The 25,783-nt window shown below is 41.4% G+C and overlaps 1 protein-coding gene across 2 annotated transcripts in view; it reads left to right on the forward strand.

Moving 5' to 3' along the window:
* Positions 1–22,995: 22,995 nt before the first annotated feature.
* Positions 22,996–25,783, forward strand: part of COP8 (Proteasome component (PCI) domain protein) — a 37,368-nt gene continuing 34,580 nt past the window's right edge. Inside the window, exons 1-2 of one of the 2 annotated variants that reach the window (XM_087697016.1) lie at positions 22,996–23,244; positions 23,335–23,486. In XM_087697016.1, coding sequence (XP_087553142.1) covers positions 23,103–23,244; positions 23,335–23,486 — 294 coding nt within the window. In that variant the 5' untranslated portion in view covers positions 22,996–23,102. The remainder of the gene's footprint in view (positions 23,245–23,334; positions 23,487–25,783) is intronic. The other variant, XM_087697015.1, reaches the window with a different exon arrangement.

Here is a 25,783-nt window from a genome sequence, read left to right on the forward strand (position 1 = left end):
GTGGTATGCCCTCTTTGGAGTAGCCTATCAAAATTTATAGCCCATTTACTTCAACAGGTCGGTCCTGGACAGCATGATGTCCCTAGTCCTTACCCACCCAATTTTCATTGTAAAAGGGCTCAAAGTAGTACTCTGCAACCCTCCCGTAGCCCGCCCATCACTCCCCTCTACTTCTCCTTGTTTTTAAGGGTAAAAACCTTCAGGGTAGGGATGGATTGGAACAAGCGGGATACACACTAACTAGGGGTTAGACACCCAGTCACATTGACCGGGGTATATAAGGTGTAAGAGTCCCAAATTAAGGCAACCAGTTATTATCAAGAACATACTCTTCACCTTCATCTCCAGCTCCCATGGCTTCCTCCTTCCTTCTCTCCTCTTTTATGTATTTCTCTCTCCTTTTCTAGTCTTCTTTTCTCTTCTTCTTGCTCTCTTTCTCTCTCTTCAGCTCTTTTTCTCTCTCTCCTCTCAGTTTCATTCATTACATTACTAGATCTATTGTGCAAGGGAGTTATGAGGTACTAATTATGAGCTATGGTACATGCTAGAGTGGTAAGAAGCTCAAATCATAGTTAAATTTATCAAATTTTCACAATTTCATGTTGCTCTCAAGGCTTCATCAAGTGAATGCAAGTTAAGGATATGTGATAAAGTAATACAAGATTAAACTCAAGAGGGCATTAACAAAGCTCTTGAAGATTCCAAAATGCAAGAACATCAAAGATGCAAGACTACATTGGGGCCTCAAAAATATTTGAACCAATGCAAGAACCATCAACACTGAGGCCCTAACTTCTTCAAGCAAGGTGTGCCTTGGCTTCTACCTCAACAACTATACCAACTTCCAATGTTTTTTTTTAAATCTCTCAAGAAATTGATCAACTAAGTCCTCAACTTGAGAGGTACCTTATCAGATATTACAATATACTTTTGGGACCTCTATAATATCCACATTGTTCTTCTATAAAAATAGCAAATTTAGGCAATCAAATCTCAAATTTTGTGTCAAAATTTTCATTATTAGGTGATATTTATACATTTGGGGCTAAAAAATGGCCCTTCTTTTTGCCTAATTTATTGTGTATCCATATTTTTACCTAAAAATAAAAAATTCACCCAAACAAAAAACTTCATTCACTTCTTGAAGAGGAGCCACAAGCTACTTCATCGACAACTCAAGTCTTCACTAATAAATCTAGTTTTCTTTAGGCAACCCTTCATCATCATCAAGGCTTGTACTTCAATTGTCTAGGATCATTGTATGCACTTTATTTATTTATTCAAAAAAATGAAAACGATAAAGAAAAGAAACAGATACTCCATAGCACGTAGGGATTCTCAAGTTAGGCATGTCTAGTGGCCTTTGACACCCAACTCTATTCTAACTGCCTCCATTTATTCCTTGTATATGGGAGATAACTATTATTTTTGTAGTATTTCATGAGAGTTGAACTCACTCTTATGCAAATTGTAATATATCCTAGAGGGATATATGATTGGAAATACAGGTCAGAAGCCAATAAAGTGGGTAAGGTGTCCAAGTTTGGGTGGAAACCCTAACCCTAGCCCTAATTTTGTAAAATCTAAAAAAGTGAATAGAGACCTCATTCTTGTGTGCGCAACTTTGAGAGCAACCATTCTTCTTATGTCAGCCTCATACTCTTGTGCACCATCCTTTAAGAGTGAGAGAGAGTGAGAATTTTGAGTGAGGAATTTGGAGAATGAAGCTCTTCTTCTCTTCTTGCTTTTCTTATATCTCCCACCTCTTCCATAGCTTGAACGTTAAGAAGTAGAGCAAGAGGTTGTGAAAGTGATAGTGTTTGTGAGAGAGGGAGGAATTGGAGAAGCTCTTCTCCATACCTTTCTTCTTATTTCTCCTTCTCTACATTTCCTCTCTTTGGTGGAGCTATTTGTAGATTGGATGGAAGGAGTAGAGTTGTAGATTGAGGAGCACCACACAAATCATGAGGCCACCAATGAGAACCTTTGATGGCATTTGGACTACATCATGTTAAGGTGAGAAGGTGAATCTACTACACCCTCTTGAGTTATTTGGTCTTCTTCATTGCACTAAGAGTGTGACAAGGGAGCACAATGACTTTGAGTCTAGACTGTGAGCCAATTAGGTGCTATGGTTGAGTAATGACCCAATTGAAGCTCTTGAAAGAGTAGGATTCTATCCAATGGCAACATTGTTGAGTGAAGAGCACCAACAATGCTACTTGGTGCCAAGATGGAAAATGGAACTTCAAGAGATTTTAGTTATTCTTACACATGAGCTCAAGATGACAAATGTACCTTCAAGAGATTTTACATATGCTTACACATGAGCTCAAGATACTGATGAATTTGGCTCAAGGTGCAAGCCTCAATGTATGTTTTGTAACCCATGAATCAATGAGTGTAGCCAAGATAGCCCCATGGAAAGTACTTGCAAAAAAAGAATAAGGATGTTGGTACTCTTTTAAGCTTCCAAGTTATTGTGCTAGGGACAAGGATCACTTTAGTGGTGGGTGTAGCTAATTTTTCAAAGGCAAGTAGCTATAGCCTGAAGGTAATCTACCTCATGATAAGAGGATGAAGAGTTTTCATGACTTTAGAGCTTCTAGCTTAGCAAGTCAATTGTTTAGTTCTTCAATGGTGATGACTTGCAATGCTTACGCAATGATGTGGCACATGTTGGAAGTTCAAGGATGCTTGGAGTAGTGTGAGACAATGCATCAAGGGCATGTCTGTTAAACAATGCGGATCTAGAGCATGACATAAGCTATGGTGGATGAAAGATGAAGACCAAACTCATAATGACATGGACGAGTAGAGACAAACTATTACACAAGTGAAATAGGTTCCAAGATGGAAGATTGGACTCATAAACACAATCTCGTGTAAGATCGACAATGACAAGACACTTAACTAAAAGTATAAAGCATCATGACATTGTATTCATTCCATATGAAAGTGATAGTCGAGTACAATGCTTTATAGAATTTGGGTTGTTCCACTCTCCTCACTGTGCGTATGGGATTTTTAACATCTCTTCCTAGAGCATACATCATTTCTCTATCTTCTAGCCTCTCCAGGCCATACATTTAGCCTTTATGGGCAAGCATCATTTGCTATTCTCAACACCCCCCCTCAAATGATGAGTCTCTACCCTTGATGGCTTTTCCCCCTGCATGATGACATGGCCCAGGAGACTAGCTCTTTGGCATCCTAGTCAAGTTGAGGCTTGAAACTTTACATTTTTGGTAGGATTTTACAACATCGCTATGGGAACAAATTTCTTAGAACAATTTGTCAGAGTTGTTGATGGTAGCGGAAGTAACTTTTTATTCTTCTTCATTCATGAATTGACTTTGGTGGTGGTCATTCTACATATGCTGTGCTCTTTTCTTGTGGAAGCATTCACTGATAATATGGCCAATTTTACCACAATAATGACATGTCATCCGACTTCTGTTGTCAGTGTTGAATCCTCGACCTCTTCCTTTGGGTCCAGTAGCTCCTTTAGTGTACAGGAGATTTTCCCTTGGGCTAGTCTCTTTTACATCTTTGCTTTTAAATTTACTTTCTCCATCAAACAGTGAGTGCTCAATGTCTTTGAGTGAGAGACTGGGAACATTACTTAGGGTGGACACAAGGTTTTCATATGGATCCTTGTTTACACTTGCAAGCAGTACGTCTATTGCTTCATCTTCATCAATATTCTTCTTAAGAGTTGCAAGATGAATTTTTAGGCTCTTGAACTTGTTAATGTGTGTGGTCATAGAAGCATTGTCTTTGATATCTAGTTTATAAAACTGTGTGAGTAATTTTACCTTTGAGTTTTTTGCTTGGGTACCAAACATATTGTCAAGTTTCTCCCAGGCGGTTCTAGCATTTCTAATGCCAAAGATATGATGTAGTACATCATCACTTAGTCCTTAGGCAGTGATGCCTAGTGCCTTGTTATTCATCTTCTTCCATTCTTTGGTTTTGAGGTGGTCTTCTTCAATGAACCTGTCTTCATCATCTTCCTTCTTGCTATCTACATCATCTTCAAACAGGTCCCACAAGTCCTTTCGCATCAAGTGATACATGGTCTTCTCCTTCCAGGCATGAAATCCTTCACCATTGAATTTAGCTATTTGCTCAAGCTCTGCCATGCCGCTAAACTTCAGTTAACCAACAAAAGATTGTATTTTAATGTGTCAAGAGACATAAGAGAATCAGTGTCAAATTGACACTAGTTGAGTATTAATGGATACTAGCCGGTACTTGATCTGCTTTTCTCTCATGAACTTCGTGGATGAATTTTGAGCATCCTCGTGCACTTCCAGAACTGTAATGAACTTTAGAGAGTATTGCTCAGTGATTAAAATCACTGTTGATGACTTCAATGGGAAGAAACTATGAAAAATATCAAATTTTGAAGCTTTGACTGTGGCTTCTTGGATTAGGGTTTAGACCCAAGTCTCATTTTTTTCTAATTTCATGAGCTACAGTGGATCATTCTCAAAAAAAAATTTAATGGAAATGTATCTCTCTTCAAGCTCTACAAAAGCCCTATGATCTTGAGGGTGATTGCGTGGCGTGCTGGTCGTTGAATGACCTCGATTCCCTACCTGCGATTTCTGCACCTGGTTCACGTTTTTTGACAATGTTTGGTCCTGTAGAGCTTAATGTTGGCTTCTAATGTGATGGGAGGAAGCTCCTTGAGTCAAGGAACAACTCTCTAGAAGAGAACAAGTGATATTATGCTCTATAGATGGAGAGCAAGAAGCTCAATCAGAGGTAGGTATAGATCTGGCTATGGTAGACATAGAACAGAGCCTGAGAAAATTGATAATGATGAGCTTGTGGAAGGGCAATGTTGATGTTTCAAGTGATACAAAGAAGATTCAATAACGGGGGAACATTTCTCCAGAAGGAAGCTCGGTAAAATTTGGCCAACAGAGAGAGACATGAGAGCTTCAAGCAAGCAGGGTATTGTTGGCTATGGCTGCCACAAGGTTAAATGGAGAAGAAGGAGTGGGAGATGAGGTCCTAGACTTGTCCTGAGCTAAACTGAACTCAAGCTAATCTAGATGAGAGAAAAATGGATATGTGCCATGCTCAGTTGTGCTCTTATACCATGTTAAACAATGTGGATATAGAGCATGACACAAGCTATGGTGGATGAAAGATGAAGACCAAACTCATAATAACATGGACGAGTAGAGACAAATTGTTACACGAGTGAATTAGGTTCCAAGATGGAGCTTGGAATCATAAACACAATCTCGTGTAAGATCGACAATGACAAGACACTTAACTAAAAGTACAAAGCATAATGACATTGTATTCATTCCATATGAAAGTGATAGTCAAGTACAATGCTTTAAAGAATTTGGGTTGTTCCACTCTCCTCACTGTGCATATGGAATTCTGAACATCTCTTCCAAGAGCATACATCATTTGTCTATCTTCTAGCCTCTTCAGGGCATACATTTAGCCTTTATGGGCAAGCATCATTTGCTATCCTCAACAATGCCATCATTGACTCAAGGTAAACTACCACTAGGCACAACTTTGAATAATAAGGGCCTCACAGGGGAAAAATATTCCAAGTTCAAGCACAATGTGTGCACAAAATCTAGCATATGATAAACTTATATTCCTTAGGTGTTGGTTCCAAAGATCATGGGCACTATGTTATTGAATTTGGATCAAGTTAATGATTGCAAACTTGAGGTAGTATTTCCTATGGATTTGGATTAGAATTATATAAAAGCAAGTCTAATTGTTAGACTATTCAAAGTGTGCCATGGTAATGGAGAAGATATCTTGGATGTTGTAAAGATTCCATATTGACAAAGGGAGGGCACATTGCCTTAGAAAATCAGTGCAAATAACTACTTAGAGAGAAGGCCCAAGCTATAAGGGCAAAGAATGACTACATGTGGAACTAGATGCAGTAATAGAAAAGTACAAAGTTCTCTTAATACAATCGGGCCAACAACATCAAGAGCTCTAATACAGGGTTGAGGAGAAGGACAAGGAGTTAAAGAGCAAAAGCAAGGAGTTGGAAGATAAAGAAAAATAAATGGAAACAAGAATAAAGCGCTAGAGAGCAAGAATAGGAAGCTAGAGGAGAAAATAAAAGAAGTGGAAGTAAAGGACAGAGAGGTGAAAGAAAAGAGAAAACAACTCAAAGAAAGGACTAAAGAACTTGAAGAAAAAATAGGGAACTAGAGGAGAAGAGAAAGTAAGTGGAAGAGAGAGATAAAGAAATGGAGGAGAAGAATATGAAGCCAGAGGAGTTAGGAGCCCGCTTACACGACCTAGAAATAACACAGCAGCAAGAGCAAAAGGCCAAAGCCCATTTAGCGGAACCAATAGTTGAAGTGGATCTTATTGAAGCTTAAGATGATTGGTGCACTACTAGATGATAACTAAAGAATTTATGGCTCCAAGATCACGAGATGATGGCTACATGGGAATAATCGGTAGCATTATGGAAGAAGCACAAATAGAGCATGGAATAAGGTGCCATTGATCTTGAGGGGACTTCAATGGGTCCTTTCAAAAAACAACTTGCACTCTTCCTAATGGATGTATCTAACTTACTTCTGCAATGATTGGGGCATGTGCAAGTAGAAGTGGGAGATGGGTCAAACTCCAAGAAAGCTTAAAATATTATCCAACACTTGAGAACCCCATTGATTGAAAGTTATTGTGCAATGCAAGGACTAGGGAGATAGGTTATTCAAGCAAGCTCAAGATGTCTTGAACTTGATGTGCCTTGAAGTCATATTGCAAGGAAGGGATAAGGGGTTAGAAACAAGGTTGCTAACTGAGGCCTTATACTTATTTAACTCAAGGACCCCTAGGTGCAAATTGAACATGTGGTGCACCTATCTAAGTTGGAGATTTTCCTCTCTTACAAAAATAATAAAATAGACCATATATAGAGCTTAAGACTCTAGAAGGGGGCAAACTATCCTTTGGAGGCATTCTTTGCTAAGAAGATACAATTTGATGGCCTCACAAAGCTTAATTGCACCTTTGTTGAGATTAGCCTCCTAATCAGTAGTTTACAAACTAGTGAATGCCAATTTAAGCCAAGCTTTAACCCCGTCTCCTCCTCTAGGATGGATTCTAGGACTGTGTTGGTCAACTTTGGTCCTCCATTCTAAGATGCTTGGGACATTCATTATGCCTTCCATAATTTTTGGATCTTGCTCAAATCCCCAATGTCTATTCTATTAGCTTTGGTGTAACTTTGCTAACCTCTCTAGCATCCACTTATCAAATTCCTAGTTTTTTGGTATTGGTTGATAAGGTTCTTGAGATTTAATAGTAATCAAAACTTAAATGGTCTCACTTTCCACGTCTTTGTCTCCATGTCAAACTCTTGGAATTGCTAATTGGTGAACAAGCTTTTGTCCTCATTGAGAGGATCCTTGATTGGTATTGGGGTCGATGCTGTCATGATCGTATCCTAAGAAGATTGAAAACTTGCCATTTGTATAAAGGGAGCTTCATGAGAATTATGTGAACTTGAAAAAATTTCATTTCTAGTCTACTCACCTTTACCACATTACCAAAAGTTTTACTTGACTAAAGGGGTTGAACATTATTCAAGAGTGCCAATTGTGTTCCTTCCCTTGTGCAAACAAAATGATCAACCTTCCTAGCTTAATGAGCTAGGTCATAGCATGTGCAAGATTTATTTTTATTTTTGGGTGATTTATCTTTTTATATGAAAAGAATGAGAGGCATTATTAGTATTTAGTGAAGAATGGCAACATTTATTTTTGTAGAGTTGGTTGGAAATGGATTTTTGTATCCATTGGTCTTAAAAGTGAGGCTTGTACTCCAACTCTATTAGGGATGTAAGGACACTAATATCGGATGTGATATCACAAAGTAAAGAGGGTGATTAGACAATGGATCTATGAGATGCAGTCTTACAAGTAGGGTCATTTTGCAAGGTGCTTATAACACACACTACTTGGTGATTGACTTCATGTACTTGTGATCTTGACCCTAAGCATCTACAACATTTCTTTTTGAAGTGACCTAACAAGTTGCATCATTGCTTAAGTCCTTGAATCTTAGGTTGGTCCTTAAGTTTAGTAATAGATGGGTATGTGGGGATCAATCGATGTATTTGCAATTGTTTCTCTAAGAACCCTCCTAAGAGTTTCTCCTATATAGGAATACTTTTACAATACAGATGCTTTTGCAATTAGGTGACAATGTCATAGAGGAGCTAGACAATGTGCTCTCTTTCCTTAGGCTTTCTTAGGCATTGCATTTTGGACCTCACTACTAGGTGAGGCATTACCTTGACTAGGGCCAAAGGGTGTGGAAGAATTGGAGTTCTTGAGTCTTAATAAATCATAGTATTCTTGAAGGTGTTGTTATTTGCATGTACTTCTGTGTACTCTTCCTTGATTTGAGCAACATTTGTTTTGGGAGCTAGAGGTGTTGAAAACGTTAAGAGTATTCTTCACTACAAGATATAGGCCTTATACCGACGTTTAAAGCGACGAAAATGCAAATAACAAAATTTGCCCCTGTCGTCGCAAAAAGCGTCATTATTGGTGACGCCATAGAACAATTGGTATTACCATTGCTATCAGCGTCAGTATCACAAAAACAATATATACTGAAATCATAAAACTTATACATGAAATAAATACATGATCACATAATAAGCAATTGGTACAATCATGACAGGATATCACTAATACATAGAAAATATCTACATAGATCACGCGACTCAAAAATAAAGATGTGTGAGCTCCAGGGATCCAAGGGCGAGCTACAAATCCTCATCCCCCGAAAGCTCGTCTCGCCGCAAAGGAGCATCGAACGAACTCTACAGAAAAAGAAACAACACATGAGTCCACCATACAATAATGCATTCAAATATCTCATGGTAACTACGGACAAGAAAGATGAGTGACTTGCAAGGCCGCCGCGTCTATACAATCGGTCGATCAATGCAGTGAGACCGTGTCTCTCTACATATCGAGTCTCAAGGCCAGTCGGATAGCGATTTGTAATGGAGTACTACAAAGAAAACAAAATGCTAACTGTTAGAAACATGATTGTCAGTACAACGAATATTTCAAAAAAATAAACAAGCAAAACAAAAGAAAAACTTACAAAGTCCTCCAAATATGTCATGTGGCCGCCACTCCCAAGATGATGGACCACTCCGGCCTCGAGTCATGCCCTCGCCACCTCGCGCTACTGACTCCAATGTCCTGGAGAATCTGTAGCCTCCTCCCTCAGTCGGCGCCAGTCATCTGCATCTTGATTGCCTTGTGTGTGTGGATCGTCTATGTGACATGTATGCACGTATGCAATCCATCATCCAGCCCATAGAGAATCTATCTACTGAGGTTGGCACCGAAAACTCCTCGTGCAAGGATGCTACTATGTAGTCCTTGCTCCCCTCCGGTATGTTCTTCCAATGATCCAAGACGTTGTGCCGAAAAACTTGTTGGCACAACTCTCTCATGCGAGCCATCACCCTCCTTCCCTCATCATTCATGATGATGGCTCCTGACCTACTATCGACTAGATATCCATAACCCCCTAAAGTCTGCCTAAGATGGGTCCTTTCCCATTTGTGTCCACACTCCTAGGCATATCCAAGAGACCCATGTGCATCCAGTGTATCGACCGGGGTAATATCTCTCGAAGTGGTACCAAAGCAAAAGCCGGAGTAACTGGAGTAGACGTCCCCACAGGTGTGACAAATCCCTGAGGTGACGCAGCTCCAGCTGAACGATGAGATGAAGACACCGCATCCATGTCTCCACAGCATCCACCTGAGCCTGAGGTACGCTCCCTAGAAGGGCCACGAGAGCGAAGAGTCGCACCTGTATCCCGTGTCGACCGCGGGCTCATTGCCTTGTATCTCTGCAGCATCCCCTTGATCCCGATGCACTCCCTCCCTCTGGCCCAAGTCGTGAGCGTCGAGCTCGTCTGCTCGAAGCCGAAGCATGCGATCGCGCTGAAGTAGATCTAGCAGAGCGCCCTGACGAAGACCGAGACAGCTCCTGGTCTGCCATCTCTCTGAATCTCACAATCTGGTCTGGAGACATACGTGCGAAGATGTCCTGTAACTCCTCATCGCTCATCCCTCGACTCATCCTGAAAATGTCACTTGCATAGACAAAAAATGATGTTAGAATAATCAATTTAAATCGTACAAAGCACAGTAATATAAATCATTTTTAAAAAATCTCACTTAAAATGCATATCTTATGTACCCTTATAAGCGATTGGTCAACGAATTGAGTAAGTGGATGCTCCAAGTATGAAGTATCCTATGGTCCCATGTTAATCTCCTGACACAACTCCGCATACACTGGAAGGTCAATAAACATGTCACCACAAAAGAATGAGTCCACCTCGTTCTCAAAGAATTCTTGGACTCCTATATTTCCATCATTGTTAGCCGATGCTGGCTCCAAGCTTTCGGCGGCCTCCACCCCTTGCAATATCGAGCCCTCTATTTGCATATTATCTTCATCTATGCTTGGAACATCGCTTTGATCATATACTCTCGCACTTTGGGGAGTTGAAGGTATAACATACCACCATTGAGGTTGTCGAGGGTTTGGATAGAAGATTACATGTTCACAAACACATACAAGAGAGTTCAAACCATTGTGACGTAAACCATGTCGTAATACAATTGGCAAGCAAATGAGTCCATGCACCTGTTCACAATGGGCCGGCAACGCAAAGGTGTCGCGCAAATCCGTCCATTTTTTTTCAGAATCTATTTTGAGAAATCCAGATGGACCTCGCCGAATTGTTACTCCAGCTCCTCCAAGTACCACTTTGAACCACTGCACATCGAATAGTATCATGGAGAAGCTATGGTAATCCACCGTAACAATACTTTGCAAGTTCCCAAAATACTCAATCTCATCCACAACCGTGTTTGGATCCATTGCTCGTCGCCGGCTCTCTTGCTCGAACCTTGCCATAATACCACAGTCCATTGTGGAGCGTATTTTATCAATACGCTCCACGCGAAAATGCCGTCCTTGCGACCACGCTGCACTATATATTTTGTACTGTACATTGAAACAGTCAAATAGATGTCACATATAAAATTTAGATACGACAAATTCTAAACCCCTCATCACCTTTGGACTACATCCCCTCGAGAATTTCCGCTCTTCCATTAAGACCTCTGTCACTTCGCGAGACGCTGCGGTCAAAGCTCCATGCAACCATCGCGTTGACATAAACCGCGGCATCTCCTCCATGCCTTCGGGATATCGAATCGGTCGATGGCGTATACTATGTCGGAATTCAGCTCGCGCTTCCTCTCGATGTTGCCTAGCGATCTAGTACTTGGCGAACCACATCTCCATAGAGGCATGGTGCAACATACAAAAGCGATTCACCTTCTCTTCCATTGAGGCATCCATTATTTTTTCTACCCCATTTTCAACCACCACATCTCCAATCAATCTATCATCGTCCTTCAGCGACCATAGCATTTCATTGTCTGGTTCCACCATTGGTAGCCATTGTGAAATATGCACTAGCGCCTCAGACACCAATCAACCTTCGGCCATGCTATCTTCTGGCCGAGCTCGTTGTCGCACAAAGCCTTTCAAGGTTTTCATGAAGTGCTCCAAGAAGAGCATCCATTGCGTATGGACAGGTCTAGTAATCTCCACTTCATCTACAAGATGCACAAGAAGGTGGATTTGTATCGTGAGCATGTTGGTAGGCAGGTATTTCTCAAAGAGACAGACCGTCTCCACTGCTCCCCACCTTGTAGATTCAATAGAGGACGTCTTAATCTCCTTCTGTGAGATCCATTGTACCAAAGTCGACAACGTGTAAATGGCCCCGTGTATTTCTGGAGTAAGGCATCCTGCGATCACAATTGGTAGTACAAACTGCCACAAATGAGAAAGCATTATGAATAATGGCTACATTCCAAATAGCAAAATGCCCACACTAATTACAATCCATTCGTAGTACAAACCTGACATATCTTATGCCAGTCATGGGATTTTAGCCCTGATAATTGGTCGTCTTTAGAAAATGCAGACATGAGAAAATGCATCATACCCGTCGGAGTGTGGATGGACTTGATTACTTGCTTCACAATGCGCTCTTCTTTAGTGGACAAAACCCAAGGAGCACGAGGAAGCTGCACACGACCATCAGTATCAATTGCGGCTAAAGTGCCTCCATCTTACCTACCTCCTTCAAATCCATTCGTGCCCCTATAGTGTCTCTCTTTCCTGTGATGTGGTCCCATAACAAGCTGCCCATATTCTTGAAAATATTCATGGGATCCAATAATTGGTTGACCTGTAAGTGGGTCCAATATGGCAACTCGTAGAAAACTGAGAACCGCCGCATTCCATTTGGATGTGATTTCGCGTGGACCATTTTCAACTCGTACCAGCTTGCGGTGTTCATACGTGTTGGAGGTCGTCCAAGGAAACCTTCCGTGAGTTCATGATCCTCCGGCAAGAAAGTAGCGTGTCCTTGATATACCATCTTCTTCATGGTTTGTGACCTTCGGGAGTCTAACTGTGGCCCGCACAATGGACATGCATGATAACCTGAGGTAACCAAACCTGTTCCAACACCACGACCTAGTGAATACTTGCTTGAATGAGATAAAATATAGATATTACCAGCGAGAACGGAGGCCTACTCACCTAAGCACTCTTCGAATCCCGGAAAGTCATACATCGTCCACATGAGAATGGCTCGAATATTGGCTGACCGCCGACCATCACGCCTACTCATATATTGCACGGTGACCCCCTCCTCCCACAAAATCTTAAGCTCATCGACTAATGGACGAAGATACACGTCTATATTTTTGACTTTGTAGCGACCGGGGACGAGCAAGCTAAGGATGAGTTGTTCTTTCTTCGTAGAAAGACATGGAGGGATATTGTAGTTGACAAGGACTATAGGCCATACACTGTAAGAAGTTGAGCGCAAACCGAATGGGTTCACGCCATCCATTGCAAGACCGAGCCGAAGATTCCTTGGCTCTCGAGCAAAGCCTGGGAAGGTAGAGTCAATGTGGCTCCATGCGCGTGAATTCACTGATATTCGTTAAACTCCATCCGTGGACCTATTCTGCGCATGGCATGTTGTCAAGCTTGCCATGCCAGACATATGAAACATGTGGTTTATGCGGGGGATAAGCGAAAAGTGTCTGATAACTTTTTAAGGGATGGTTTGCCCTTGCAAGTCCTGTCGATACCTGTGAGCACCACACTTTGGACATGTCTCCATAGTCTCGTATTCTCCTCGAAACAGTATGCAATCGTTGATACATGCATGGATGTTATTGTAGTCCATGCCAAGCTTCCGTAAAACATGTCATGCATCATCACGAGACTCAGGCATGGTATTTGCAAGTTATAATATATGATATTTCAATAACCTTTAAAAAATCATAAAACACCTTGAAAAAGCACAAATGTTTGTAATAATAGTGCCGAAAAAAAATCAATGAAGCATATGTACAAGGCACCTAAACAACTCGATCACACTCGTATCGCTCCACTCGTATTTTGCTTGCACACTTAAGAGTGCAAGCAGTGTCTTTAGCCGAGATACTCGACACCCATCATATAATGGTATGGATGCTTCCTCTCTAAGCGGATCAGAAGTCTCGACATCCATGGGAATCAATGCATCGATCATTGCCTCCATCTCAGGCTCCAAGATTGTAGGTAGGTCTGGAAGGTTGCCTGTCTCCTCTAGCATTGACGGTATAGATTGGCCTTGCGAGTGGTGAATTGGCTCCTGCACTCCATCCATCGCACGTCCACGTACTCTTCTAATTGGCCGCAAAGGGTGCACTCCCCCTTGGGACGAGACATCACCTCCTTGGATAAAAAATTTGCCAGCGAGACCCAATCTTATTGTATATTGTATTCAATTAACTTGCAAGTACAATACATGATTGATACTAACTTCAAATTACCATTTGCTGAAAATCCACAATCGCCTGATTGAAACTCGCCAAATCGTCGTACGTGTTCTATAGACGATCGGTGTTTTTGTCTAATTGCCAGCTTGCATTGAGAGCAAGGATATGGACACGCTGATTAAGATACGCCTCACGATCTTGAACAACAGGACCTTCTTCGTTTTCCATTTTGTCTACATTATAACAAACAATTTGTTTTTGTTATCATTATTTTCTTTTCTTAGATTGTTATCCTCTCCTTCCATCTCTCTCTTTTTCTATGACCTAGCATATAGTATCATAGAACACTAGTATTTAGTACCTAGTACTCAATACCTAGCACATAATATTTCGTTTTCTCTCCTCCTCTCCCTCTCTCATTTCCTCTCCCTCCCTCGCCCTCATCCTCTCTTTCTCTCTTTCCCTATTAGGTTTAATGATATTTCTCTTTTTCTCTCTCTTCTCTCTCTCTCATTTTCTTTCCTCTCTCCTCTCTCTCTCATTCCTTTTTCTCTCTCCTATCCCTCTCTCATTTCCTCTCCCTCCCTCGCCCTCACTTTCTCTTTCTCTCTTTCCCTATTAGGTTTAATGGTTTTTCTCTCTTTTTCTCTCTCCTCTCTCTCTCATTTTTTTCTCTCTCCTCTTCCTCTCTCATTTCCTCTTCCTCCCTCGCCCTCACCCTCTCTTTCTCTCTTTCCCTATTAGGTTTAATGATATTTCTCTTTTTCTCTCTCCTCTCTCTCTCATTCCTCTCCCTCCCTTGCCCTCTCTCATTTCCTTTTTCTCTCTGCTCTCCCTCTCTCATTTCCTTTTTCTCTCTCCTCTCCCTCTCTCATTTCCTCTCCCTCCCTCGCCCTCACCCTCTCTTTCTCTCTTTTCCTATTAGGTTTAATGGTTTTTCTCTCTCCTCTCCCTCTCTCATTTCGTTTTCTCTCTTCCTCTCCCTCTCTCATTTCCTCTCCCTCCCTTGCCCTCACCCTCTCTTTCTATCTCTCTTTCCCTATTAGGTTTAATGATTTTTCTCTCTTTTTCTCTCTCCTCTCTCTCTCTCTCTCATTTTTTCTCTCTCCTCTCCCTCTCTCATTTACCCTTCTCTCTTTCGCTCCCTCTCTCATTTCCTATCCCTTCCTCACCCTAACCCTCTCTTTTTCTCTTTCTCTATTATTTTTAATAATTTTTCTCTTTTTCTCTCTCATCTCCCTCTCTCATTTTTTCTCTCTCCTCTCCCTGTCTCATTTCCCTTTCTTTCTTTCTCTCCCTCTCTCATTTTCTCTCCCTCCCTGACCCTGACTCTCTCTTTCTCTATTTTTCCATTAGGTTTAATGATCTTTCTCTCTTTTTCTCTCTCCTCTCTCTCTCTCTCATTTCTTTTTCTCTCTCCTCTCCCTCTCTCATTTCCTCTCCCTCCCTCGCCCTCACCCTCTCTTTCTATCTCTCTTTCCCTATTAGGTTTAATGATTTTTCTCTCTTTTTCTCTCTCCTCTCTCTCTCATTTTTTCTCTCTCCTCTCCCTCTCTCATTTACCTTTCTCTCTTTCTCTCCCTCTCTCATTTCCTATCTCTTCCTCACCCTAACCCTCTCTTTTTCTCTTTCTCTATTATTTTTAATAAATTTTCTCTTTTTCTCTCTCCTCTCCCTGTCTCATTTCCCTTTCTTTCTTTCTCTCCCTCTCTCATTTCCTCTCCCTTCCTGACCCTGACTCTCTCTTTCTCTATTTTTCCATTAGGTTTAATGATCTTTCTCTCTTTTTCTCTCTCCTCTCTCTCTCTCATTTCTTTTTCTCTCTCCTCTCCCTCCCTCGCCCTCACCCTCACCACACCCTCTCTTTCTCTATTTGCCTATTATGTTTAACATCTTATCTCTTTTTCTCTCTCCTCTCATTCTCTCTTTTTTTCTCTCTCCTCTCCCTCTCTCATTTCCTCTCTCCCTCCCTCTCCCTCTCTCATTTCCCTATTATCTTTTCGTCTCTCCTCCCTCTCCCTCTCTCATTTTCTTTCTCTTCCTCCCCCTCCCTCTCTCATTTCCTCTCCCCCTCCCTCTCCCTCTCTTTAATTTCCCTCTCTTTCTCCCTCTCCCTCTCTCATTACACACAAATTATACAAAAAATAAATAAAAAAGAGAGAGAATACACTCTCCCTTCCTCTCGTCTCTCATTTCATCCCCTTCCCTCTTCCATTTCCTCCCTCTCCCTCTCCCTCTTGCTCCCTTTCCCTCTCCCTCTCTCTCTCTCTCTCTCTCTCTCAATATATATACACAAATCATATAAGCAAAAGTAAAAGAGAGAGAGAATGCACTCTCCCTCTCTCTCCCTCTCTCATTTCCTCCCCATCCCTCTCCCTCTCCCTCTCCCTCTCTTTCTCTTTCTCTTTCTCTCCCTCTCCCTCTCTCATTTCCTCCCCCCTCCCTCTCCCTCTCTTTCTCTTTCTCTTTCTCTCTTTCTCTCTCATTCCCTCATTCCCTCTCTCTCTTCCTCTCTCTCCCTCTCTCATTTCCTCCCCCTCCCTCCCATTTCCTTCCTCTCCCTCTCTTTAATTTCACTCTCTTTCTCCCTCTCCCTCTCCCTCTCCCTCTCCCTCATTTCTTCTCCCTCTCTCATTATATACAAATTATACAAAAAATAAATAAATAAGAGAGAGAATACACTCTCCCTCTCTCTCATTCTCTCATTTCATCCCCCTCCCCCTCCCTCTTCCATTTCCTCCCTCTCCCTCTCCCTCTCCCTCCCTCCCCCTCTCTTTCTCTCTCATTTCCTCTCCCTCTCTCAATATATATACACAAATTATAAAAGCAAAAGGGAGAGGGAGAGAGAGAATGCACTCTCCCTCCCTCTCCCTCTCTCATTTCCTCCCCATCCCTCTCCCTCTCCCTTTCTCGTTTCCTCCCCCCTCCCTCTCCCTCTCTTTCTCTTTCTCTCCCTCTCTCTTTCTTTTTCTCTCCCTCCCTCTCTTTCTCTCTCATTTCCTCTCCTAAACAAGCAAAAGGAGATAATTAAACCCTAAACAAGTAAAAGAATGAGAGAATGGACTCACCGATGAGATATGGCGAGGGTTTGGCGGCTCCTCTTCGCAATGAAGGCTCCTCCTCTCCTTCGCGAACGGAGATGGCGGCGGCAAGCCTTCTTCCTCTCCCTCTCTCACCCTATGCAAGATGGTCGCTCTCTCTCTCTCTCTCGCTCTCCCTCTCGAAACGTTCGATGAAAATGTGCGAAATGAACCCGCGCTCGGGTTTCGGCCTGTTTTTTTCCCTATGGGGCATCGCAAATAGCGACGCCGCTACCTGCGTCGCTATACGTTATAATCCTTGTAGTGCTTGTGCCTTAAGAAGGGCTTTGGATACCCATTGAAGTGTTGTGCAAGGTGGCCATGAGTTTTGCTTTTTCTCATTTGGCCATCTATGGGAAGAATTGGGAACATGAGGAGGTTATGGTCCTTGTTCGGACTAATTATTGGGTCTCTATTGGAGATGACTAGATGAATAGGATGTGTTAATTGGTTATAAGTGCTTATCCTTGGCATCTATGAGCTGTTTTAATAGGGTTTTGTTTGAATTTATGGCTAACTACTAATGTGGCAATGTAGGAGTTGTCAGTTATGTGTGCCCCATGATTAAGTCCCATGAACTAAAAGTAGAGATGAATCTTACATCTCAAAACTATAGATGGATTCATTTGTTAGCATACTTGATATTACAATTCACCAAGTATTTGAAAGGTCACCCTAAGAGTATGTCGGTTCCTACTTCTTCTCTGTCAAACAAAACATAAAAGATGAGAGGAAGGCTTTTTGTATCCATCATCAACATGAGTTTACATTTCCTTAGCAACGAGTATGGTTTGTACTTGTAAGGATGGTCACCCTAAGAGTATGTCGGTTCCTACTTCTTCTCTGTCAAACAAAACATAAAAGATGAGAGGAAGGCTTTTTGTATCCATCATCAACATGAGTTTACATTTCCTTAGCAACGAGTATGGTTTGTACTTGTAAGGATGGTCACCCTAAGAGTATGTCAGTTCCTACTTCTTCTCTGTCAAACAAAACATAAAAGATGAGAGGAAGGCTTTTTGTATCCATCATCAACATGAGTTTACATTTCCTTAGCAACGAGTATGGTTTGTACTTGTAAGGATTGAGTTTGGCATTAGTGGGCATTAACTATGGGTGGTTGACCCAGTTGTTTTTGGAAAGAGGATGAGAGAGTATTGCAGTTGGAACCATTGTTAATTAAAGCATCGATAGCAACAACCTTTGTTATGATCAAGCAAACAGGAAGGTATGCAAGTGGTATGAGGGGCTCATCCTTGGAGCCTAAGCTACTAATGTGCCTACCCTCATAGTATGATACAGGGGAGAAGGATTCGGGAGGGATCACCTACTCAACTACGTTTTGTTATTCTAGTTGTTCATATCATGTTTGTTCTATTACCATAATGGACTTGATAGGGAATTTTGGTTTCTTCATGGGAGATTCGTACAAGTATTGCCTTGGTGGGTGGATAATATTTTTTAATGCCATTGCCATTAAAGTGTTCAATGATTTTCCCATCCAAGGTTTATCTTCTAGGTTTCTTATCCTATTGATTATACAGACACAATAAATGGTTGAGGCATTGAAGCTTGAGCTTTTGTTTATGGCCTTTAATTGAGTATGCCACCCACCAAATCACCTTTGTCAAAAGGTCTTTGTTCTACATGCTTGTCAAACGAGGCCTTTTGTATGGACTTCTCAATAAAGCATGGTGTGTGTAGCTAAGAGGCAAGTTTTTTTAAAGCATTCCAATTCCACTAGTAGATTAGCCCCAAATTTAGTACCTTCCCATTGTTCTTGGATTGCAACATAAGACTAGGAATGATGAACTCCACTCATATGATCTCGTCAGTTTCATAGGTGAACCTAAAGGGGGTTTGACCCATCACTATCTTAAAAGTTGTTTGATAGGCCCACAATGTTACCATGTGCTTGTGATCTTAGTTAGACCTTGAGGCAAAAGTAATATTGGTTAATATATTAATGGGAACTTTGTTGGTTGATCCTACTTGGTTGTTGGCGACAATACAAACTAGATTTCTTGTGTAGGACCAATAATGTGGATAGGAGGTGTACAATGATTACATCTATGAAAGAGTTCCTTAGTCACCAACAATATAAATGGGGTAGCCAAATTGGGATTTGACTTATTCCCATAAGAACTTTATCATCGTTCAAGTGTCATTCTTGCAAGTGGCCCTAGCCTTTGCCCACTACTATGGCCATAATGATCTAGCATGTATGGTAGTATCAAGCAATGGGGCTAATGGGTCCTATGAAATCTATCCCTTGCTTTTCAAAGGGTTGATGGATGATCATGAGAGAGAGTCCCATCTTGTCCTTCTATTTGGAAACTTTACTCATTAGCACTCATCATACAATCTTTGACAATGCATATTATGTCTTTGAATAATCTTGGCTGTCACAATTGAAAGTGTAAAAATTTCATTACCGTGGTATTTGCATCCTTTCAATAATGGTCCTATTTGCTTGCAACGTCATGAATAAGTCATCCACAAACCCTTGGCCAACCAATTGCATACCTTTATATCAAATTTCTTATAGTTTCCCATGTTTTGCTAAGTTCTACTTGAGACAAAAGAGGGGATGGGTGGCTATGGCAAACAGTAAAGGACGGAGGGGATAGACCTATCTTACTCCCCTTGAGATCCTAAAAGCCTTGAGAAGATGCTCATTTATGTTCACACAAGCTTGTGCATTGTTGGTTAACTTTCATCAAATCCCATGGTGAGCATCATGCTTCTTAAATACTCCCAAGACACAAAGTCAAATGCTTTTTCAATATTAACTTAAAGAAAGACCATAGTCTGATTAGTAGCTTCAACCCACTCTCCTACCAACAATAGATTAGACACATTATCAATAAAATTTATTCCCTCGATGAACCCAAATCGGCATGGGTTGATACATCTCTCAAGTATGGGAGTTACCCTTTTGGCTAAAGCTTTTGTGAAAATCTTTTTACCCTTTTGGCTAAAGCTTTTGTGAATATCTTATAAGCTACTCGAACTAAAGCTATGGGCATCTAGTGATTCAATGAGGCAACGTATTGTTTGGGCATAATAGATCCAATCCAATATTGTGGGAAAAGTACATTTATTCCAATATTTATTGATGAGCTTTGTTAGACCTTCTTGTAGTGATGACTAGAAATGCAACATAGCTTCCATGCTAAGCCCATCAAAACTTGGTGATCTTCTCACCCCAAACTTTAAAAAGTGAAACCTTTCAACAATTTCCCATTGTCATCTAATGCGATTACCTTGCATGCAAATTGTGGAAGTACATTTGTTGCAAAAGGCGAACATAAGCCTTATTGTTTGATATAGTGTAGCAAAGTGGTCCTAAGTCTATCATCCAAGTATTATTTTCATTATGTAGTGCTACAAGACCGGTCTTCATTCTTTTATTCTTTAGACTATTAATAAACTAAGGGAAAATACAATGCAAATCACATAATGCCCTCCTTTTGTATGTCAATGCCATTTTCATGTATTGCTATAGATTTATTGCACTTTTTGTAACAACAGCAAATCATCTTCACTAGTTTCTTGCCCTTTGCCAATTTTGAGAGATGCCTCAACGCACACTCTACCCATTGTAGTTTTTGCTCCTCATTTTTGCGTAGGAGTACTCCTTGTAGCTGAATATACCATTGAACCACTTTAATGAAGTTCTCCCAAGGGTTATCTCTTACTATGTCCATGTCATCAAGCATCACATTGACCACCCCTTCCATCGTGTATCGAAAAGATGGTCTATTTGAAAGGTATACTATTTGCGATTAGCCTTTTATGATCACCTGCAAAATGAATAAGGTTAAAGGAGAGAAGATTAATGGTCAAAGATAATGCACTTAACATCTACACTTTGTAGTATGATAGGAGGAAGCTGAACTCTAGCCTATGTACTATACCAATGATCCAAGCCCAATACACAAAATGGCTCAATGAGCTAAAAGTAAGATGCTTGCTTGCTTCATGTAGCCAATCAAACATATCTATTAGATCATTATTTTGGGATAGTTGATGCCATGACTCTTGTTCATCCCCTTGAAGCACAGCCACATTCGTAGAGGCATTTGATGCGTGGACTACCATATTGAAGTCCTCCCCTTTGAGGGCTCTCCCCATGTCCAATTCACTTGAAGTATCCCACATTGATGCTTTGCCTGTATGTTCATTAGTGCCATAACTAGATGAACTAGGTCCCATTTGAGTTAATTTGTGCCACAAAATTTATTCCATCAAGTGAAGAGAAGATTTTCCAGGGGTTCTTACTTGACTTGACTAGCATAGCATAGCTTCCAATCAGTGTGCTAGCAAAAAACAAACATATTCACCATGTTCTCCAATCAAGGAATGAAGCTTGTGTTCCTGCAAAAGAATACCATCAAAGTCACCTTGCTTCGTCCATCTCTAGAAGACTCCTCTTTTGGCATCTCCACTCATGTCTTTAAATTTGAGAGTGACGACTTCAATGTTCTCTTCTAGGTGCATTAGAAATAGAGTCCAAGAATGTGAGTTATTCTCATCCTGCACATCTTGGATTTGCCTTAGCTTGGCCACTAGAGCCGATTTCATGTTTGGGGCTGCCCATCTTATTGACTTCTTCTAGGCTCATTTTTGTAGTGAACCAACCCACTTGCATTGCATCATTAGAGCTTGTAAATCCTCTTGCCATGGCCATTTGTATTTTTGTATTGATTCCTTGATACTCTTGATTGAAGTGCTCCTAGGGGATCCTATTGATGTTAGCAAAGTGATTGGATATTTGTTTATTGCTTTTGGGGATTGTTGCCTTTCTCAATTAGTGTATTCCTTTCATCCACATTAATCTATGCATAGGGGTCCACTTTGGTAGTACACGACTTCCCTTTTTGTGTTGAATCTATTTACCAACCTTCTTTGTCTGTTTGCTTGTTACTAGCAACCATCTTGGATTTATCCGATTTGCTTGAATTCTCTTTTACCATAGCAAGACAAGGTTCTTTCCCAAGTTGCTCCTTAGTTACTTCTCCTTCTTCCTTGAGACTTGGACACCCCTGCACGTATTGACCCCAAAGTCCACAATGTTGGCATGTGCTTGCAAATTTTACTATTGCGAAATGGGCTTGCAAGAGTGGAATGTATAGTGGCTTACCTAGACCCTTGGTAATATTCAGCATCAGATTCCATAGATACATGAGAAGATAAGGTATTTTCACATAGATTGGGCATTCCTTCTTGATGAGATATTGTTCCAAAAGGAATTCGTTGCCATGGCGTAACATACAACAAGTTAAGATCTGAAAAATATACTCCTTGCTAGGCCACTTTTTGCATTGCTTCCTTTTTATCAAGAAGACCATTCAAATAGCCCTTGATCACCATAGTATATTTGATCCATGCTACCCACCTCTTTGAGAATAGTGTTGAACCAAGCTGCGGTGTTGATAGGCTTACGCGGTTTGCATATAAAGAAGATCAAGGCTGCCCTTGTGTTGAACCGTAAACATTAGTGCATACCTTGTTAGTGTCTAAGGCAATTTTCTTAGCCACTCCCTTTGTCTTTCCTTCCATGCTTCTATTGATATGCTTAACCAACATCTTAGAGACCAATTGAGGATTCACCTCAAGTTGCAACTTGCGATCTTCCTATGAATCGATACATTTTTCAGCTTGGCAGTTCTTCACTGACGCTAGGCTCTATTGCTTCCAAAGGCTCCTCATTGGGCACATCTCCCTACTCTCGCTTCCTCTTAAGCACATGCACTTGCTCCATGTCACAACTACTCCCACACTCTAGACATTTCTTCATCTCTTGGCTCTTGGCTAGGTGGCCAAGCTCCATGGAGGGTAGCAAAATTAATAATAAAGAGTAACAACCCTACACGGGTGGTGTAACTCAACCAATAACCCTTTTTCGCTCAACTCTAAATCCATAGCCTACAATTGTCTTTAAATTTTGATTTAAAACACGGGTTTTTTCGTGAACATTGCTTGTGATTTTTATGACATTCCTTTTCCTGTTTCCTGTACTAAGGAACAGAACCCCGCAACTAGTTATTTAAACTTTCCGATTCGCGAAATGCCGAATTTCTCGTTCCAACATTGACATGGCGGCAGACATCCGGAGCGCTCTACAACAGGCTTCATGCATCTCCGATCAACGACAAAAAATCGAGCAGTACAAGCTTCTCCTGTGCTCGGTCATCTCCACTAGCAATGTTGCCCATGCCAAGGCCTTCATTGATCACAGTAAGCTTTTAGGCTTTCATGTTTCTATCTAATGCTTTCTTTTTTCAACGAAGCTGCGCGGTGTTCATGTTTTACTTGGCCTCATGGCAGTGGTATCGGACGAGGTCCCTTTAGTGGCATCCCGGCAGTTACTCCAAATTTTCGCCCAAGATCTCGTGAAGATGGAGCCCGAGGCTCACAAGTGTGTGGCTCAGTATGCTTTGACACAGATTCAACCTCGTGTTGTTTCTTTTGAAGAACAGGTAGCTCTGTGGCCACCTATCTCGTTTAATACTTAGCTAAAGGCGTGGAACTTGAGGGCTGCTTTGTACTTTGCATTCTGCCTTGGGATACTTGTTCCGTGAAGTCTTATTAAGAGACTTGTTCTCTTCTTTGAAAAAAAAAGCCACGGAACTTGCAAGGCTAGGGTCTAAGGTCCAAGAGTGATAATTCCCTCAAGCATCCTTTTGTAGGCTTTTGTAACTGCCTCATCTTGACCTTCTGAACTTCGGGCACCATTTATTTCAGAATTAGCTACCGAATTGAAGTCTCAAATGCAAACTTCACTTTTACCAATTGGCCACCCACTGCGAACCTTGTTAGTCACCTAACCCTAGTTTAACAACTTGGATATTGCTGTTACAGAATGGAGGCTCAACTACCAATAAAGGCACAAAGACCAACATGATATACGGGATGAAGAAGCAGCCAGCTGCCAGATGAAGGACATGCTGATGATGTGGCAAGTGTGTATGGCAAGAGTGCTGGGTAGTGGGCACTTGATTGCTATGTGGTAGTCAACTTACCTAATCTGATTGCTGATCAGATAGGTGAAATGTGAGGATACATTAGGGTATGCTAAGAAAGCACATGGTATACAAACAACCACACAACTAACAAATGACTTCAGAAACGGTGAGATGGAAAAATGAAGTGAAGGAATGAGTGCAATGAAGGAACTTTGTATGTGATGTATAAGATGCAAGAAATGCTCAAGCAGCAAGGGGCTGAGGGATGTTGAAGGAGTGTGTGCTACTTCACAGATATTGAATGCAACAAACTACTGAACTTGATCACAATAACTAATGTAGAGGCTTGGTAGCAATGGTAGGAGCAAAAGTTGACAAATGTAGCAGGGGGATACTAAGGTCGAGGAATGCAGTGTGGACTGCAAAGCACAGGAGTTCTCTAATTTTGGGGATTGACCAAGGCTTAAATGCAGCAGTAGGATGATGTAACCAGCAGTATGGCAGAGGCAGCCTGCAAAACATAGCTGTTTCGGGACCTTTGTGGGCTAGAATGATTTCGCCAAGGCTGGAGAAGCAGCAAACACAGGTTGACATGATGATGACGGCAGTAGAGTGGCCTGATTTGAGGGTGACATGTAGCAAGCATATGGATGCCTTCTACAGAAACTTTTTAGCCAATTGTTCTACCAAAATTGTTGATTTCGCCTTTCAGTTAATTTTTTGGAATTTTGGGTTGGGGATATATGAGAGCTGGCTGAATAAATTGGCCAATGACCTGAATTAAGTGTAGGCTGAAATTTGAGGTAGGTAAATATGAAACATCAACCTAGATTTAGCTTGCATCTAGGAGACAATGCAAGTAAGAACGTACATATAAAAAATATGGAGGGATGGACATTAGACTCACCTCCTAGTTGTAGAGCAAAATGGGCTCACCTTCCAGCTTGGGGTTGTTGAGAGCTAAAATATGCATTACTTGCTGATTAGCCTCTTAGACAGCCCCAAAATACACTAAAAAATGCTCTTTTAGAGTAAAATCCTAAAACGGGGAGTGGTTGAGAGAGTTCAGTGGAAACCCTAATTTGGGAGTCTCCAATCCACATCTATAAATAGACAGGCTGCCCACATTCAGCTATCATCCTTGTTTGTAGGTTATACCAGCCCACACACCCTCTGCTGTTGTTGGTGTTTAGTTTCCAGCTTGTAGCTCGCCTCCATTTGCTGTCCAGCCATCATCGACTGCAGCCATATTATCTTCAGCCTGTCCATTGCTGTAGGCGACAGCTCTTAGCTACTGGCAACTGCTTCAGACTGTCCCAGACTGTTGTTTAGCTTGCTGTCCATCATCTCTAGGGTCAACCAGCATGCGCTTACAGCATTGCAGGTCCTGACACTCTTCGACACACCTTCTCCAGCTGTCGCCCTGCTGTTTACAGCGCATGTGTACAGTTTTCAGCCTTCGATCTGTCAAGATTGTGGGAGAGAAGGAAGGAGTCTCACTTGTAGCTTTCTTGCTTGCACAATGGGAAAATACACACAAAGGTGGATGCTGAAAACAGTTTTCCTCTTCTTAGTTGCGTAAGCCAAAAAGAAGTCTCATACAAAGAAATAGAAGAACCCTATATATGGGTCTCAAACCAAAGACAATTAACTAAGGTGGCATACTAACTGAGCCACGAACTAGAGTAGATAAGGATAGCTGTCATCTAGCTATTATTCATGGGCGGTGTACCAACCGCATCTGCAACTGACAAGTCGGTGACATAAATGTACAACGGTCACCCTGGCAAATCACGAGTGGAGCTCGATAT

The sequence above is a fragment of the Lygodium microphyllum genome, chromosome 17 (genome assembly GCF_053477565.2).
Source record: "Lygodium microphyllum isolate KBCC chromosome 17, Lygodium_microphyllum_v1.1.10, whole genome shotgun sequence".
Lineage (NCBI taxonomy): Eukaryota > Viridiplantae > Streptophyta > Polypodiopsida > Schizaeales > Lygodiaceae > Lygodium > Lygodium microphyllum.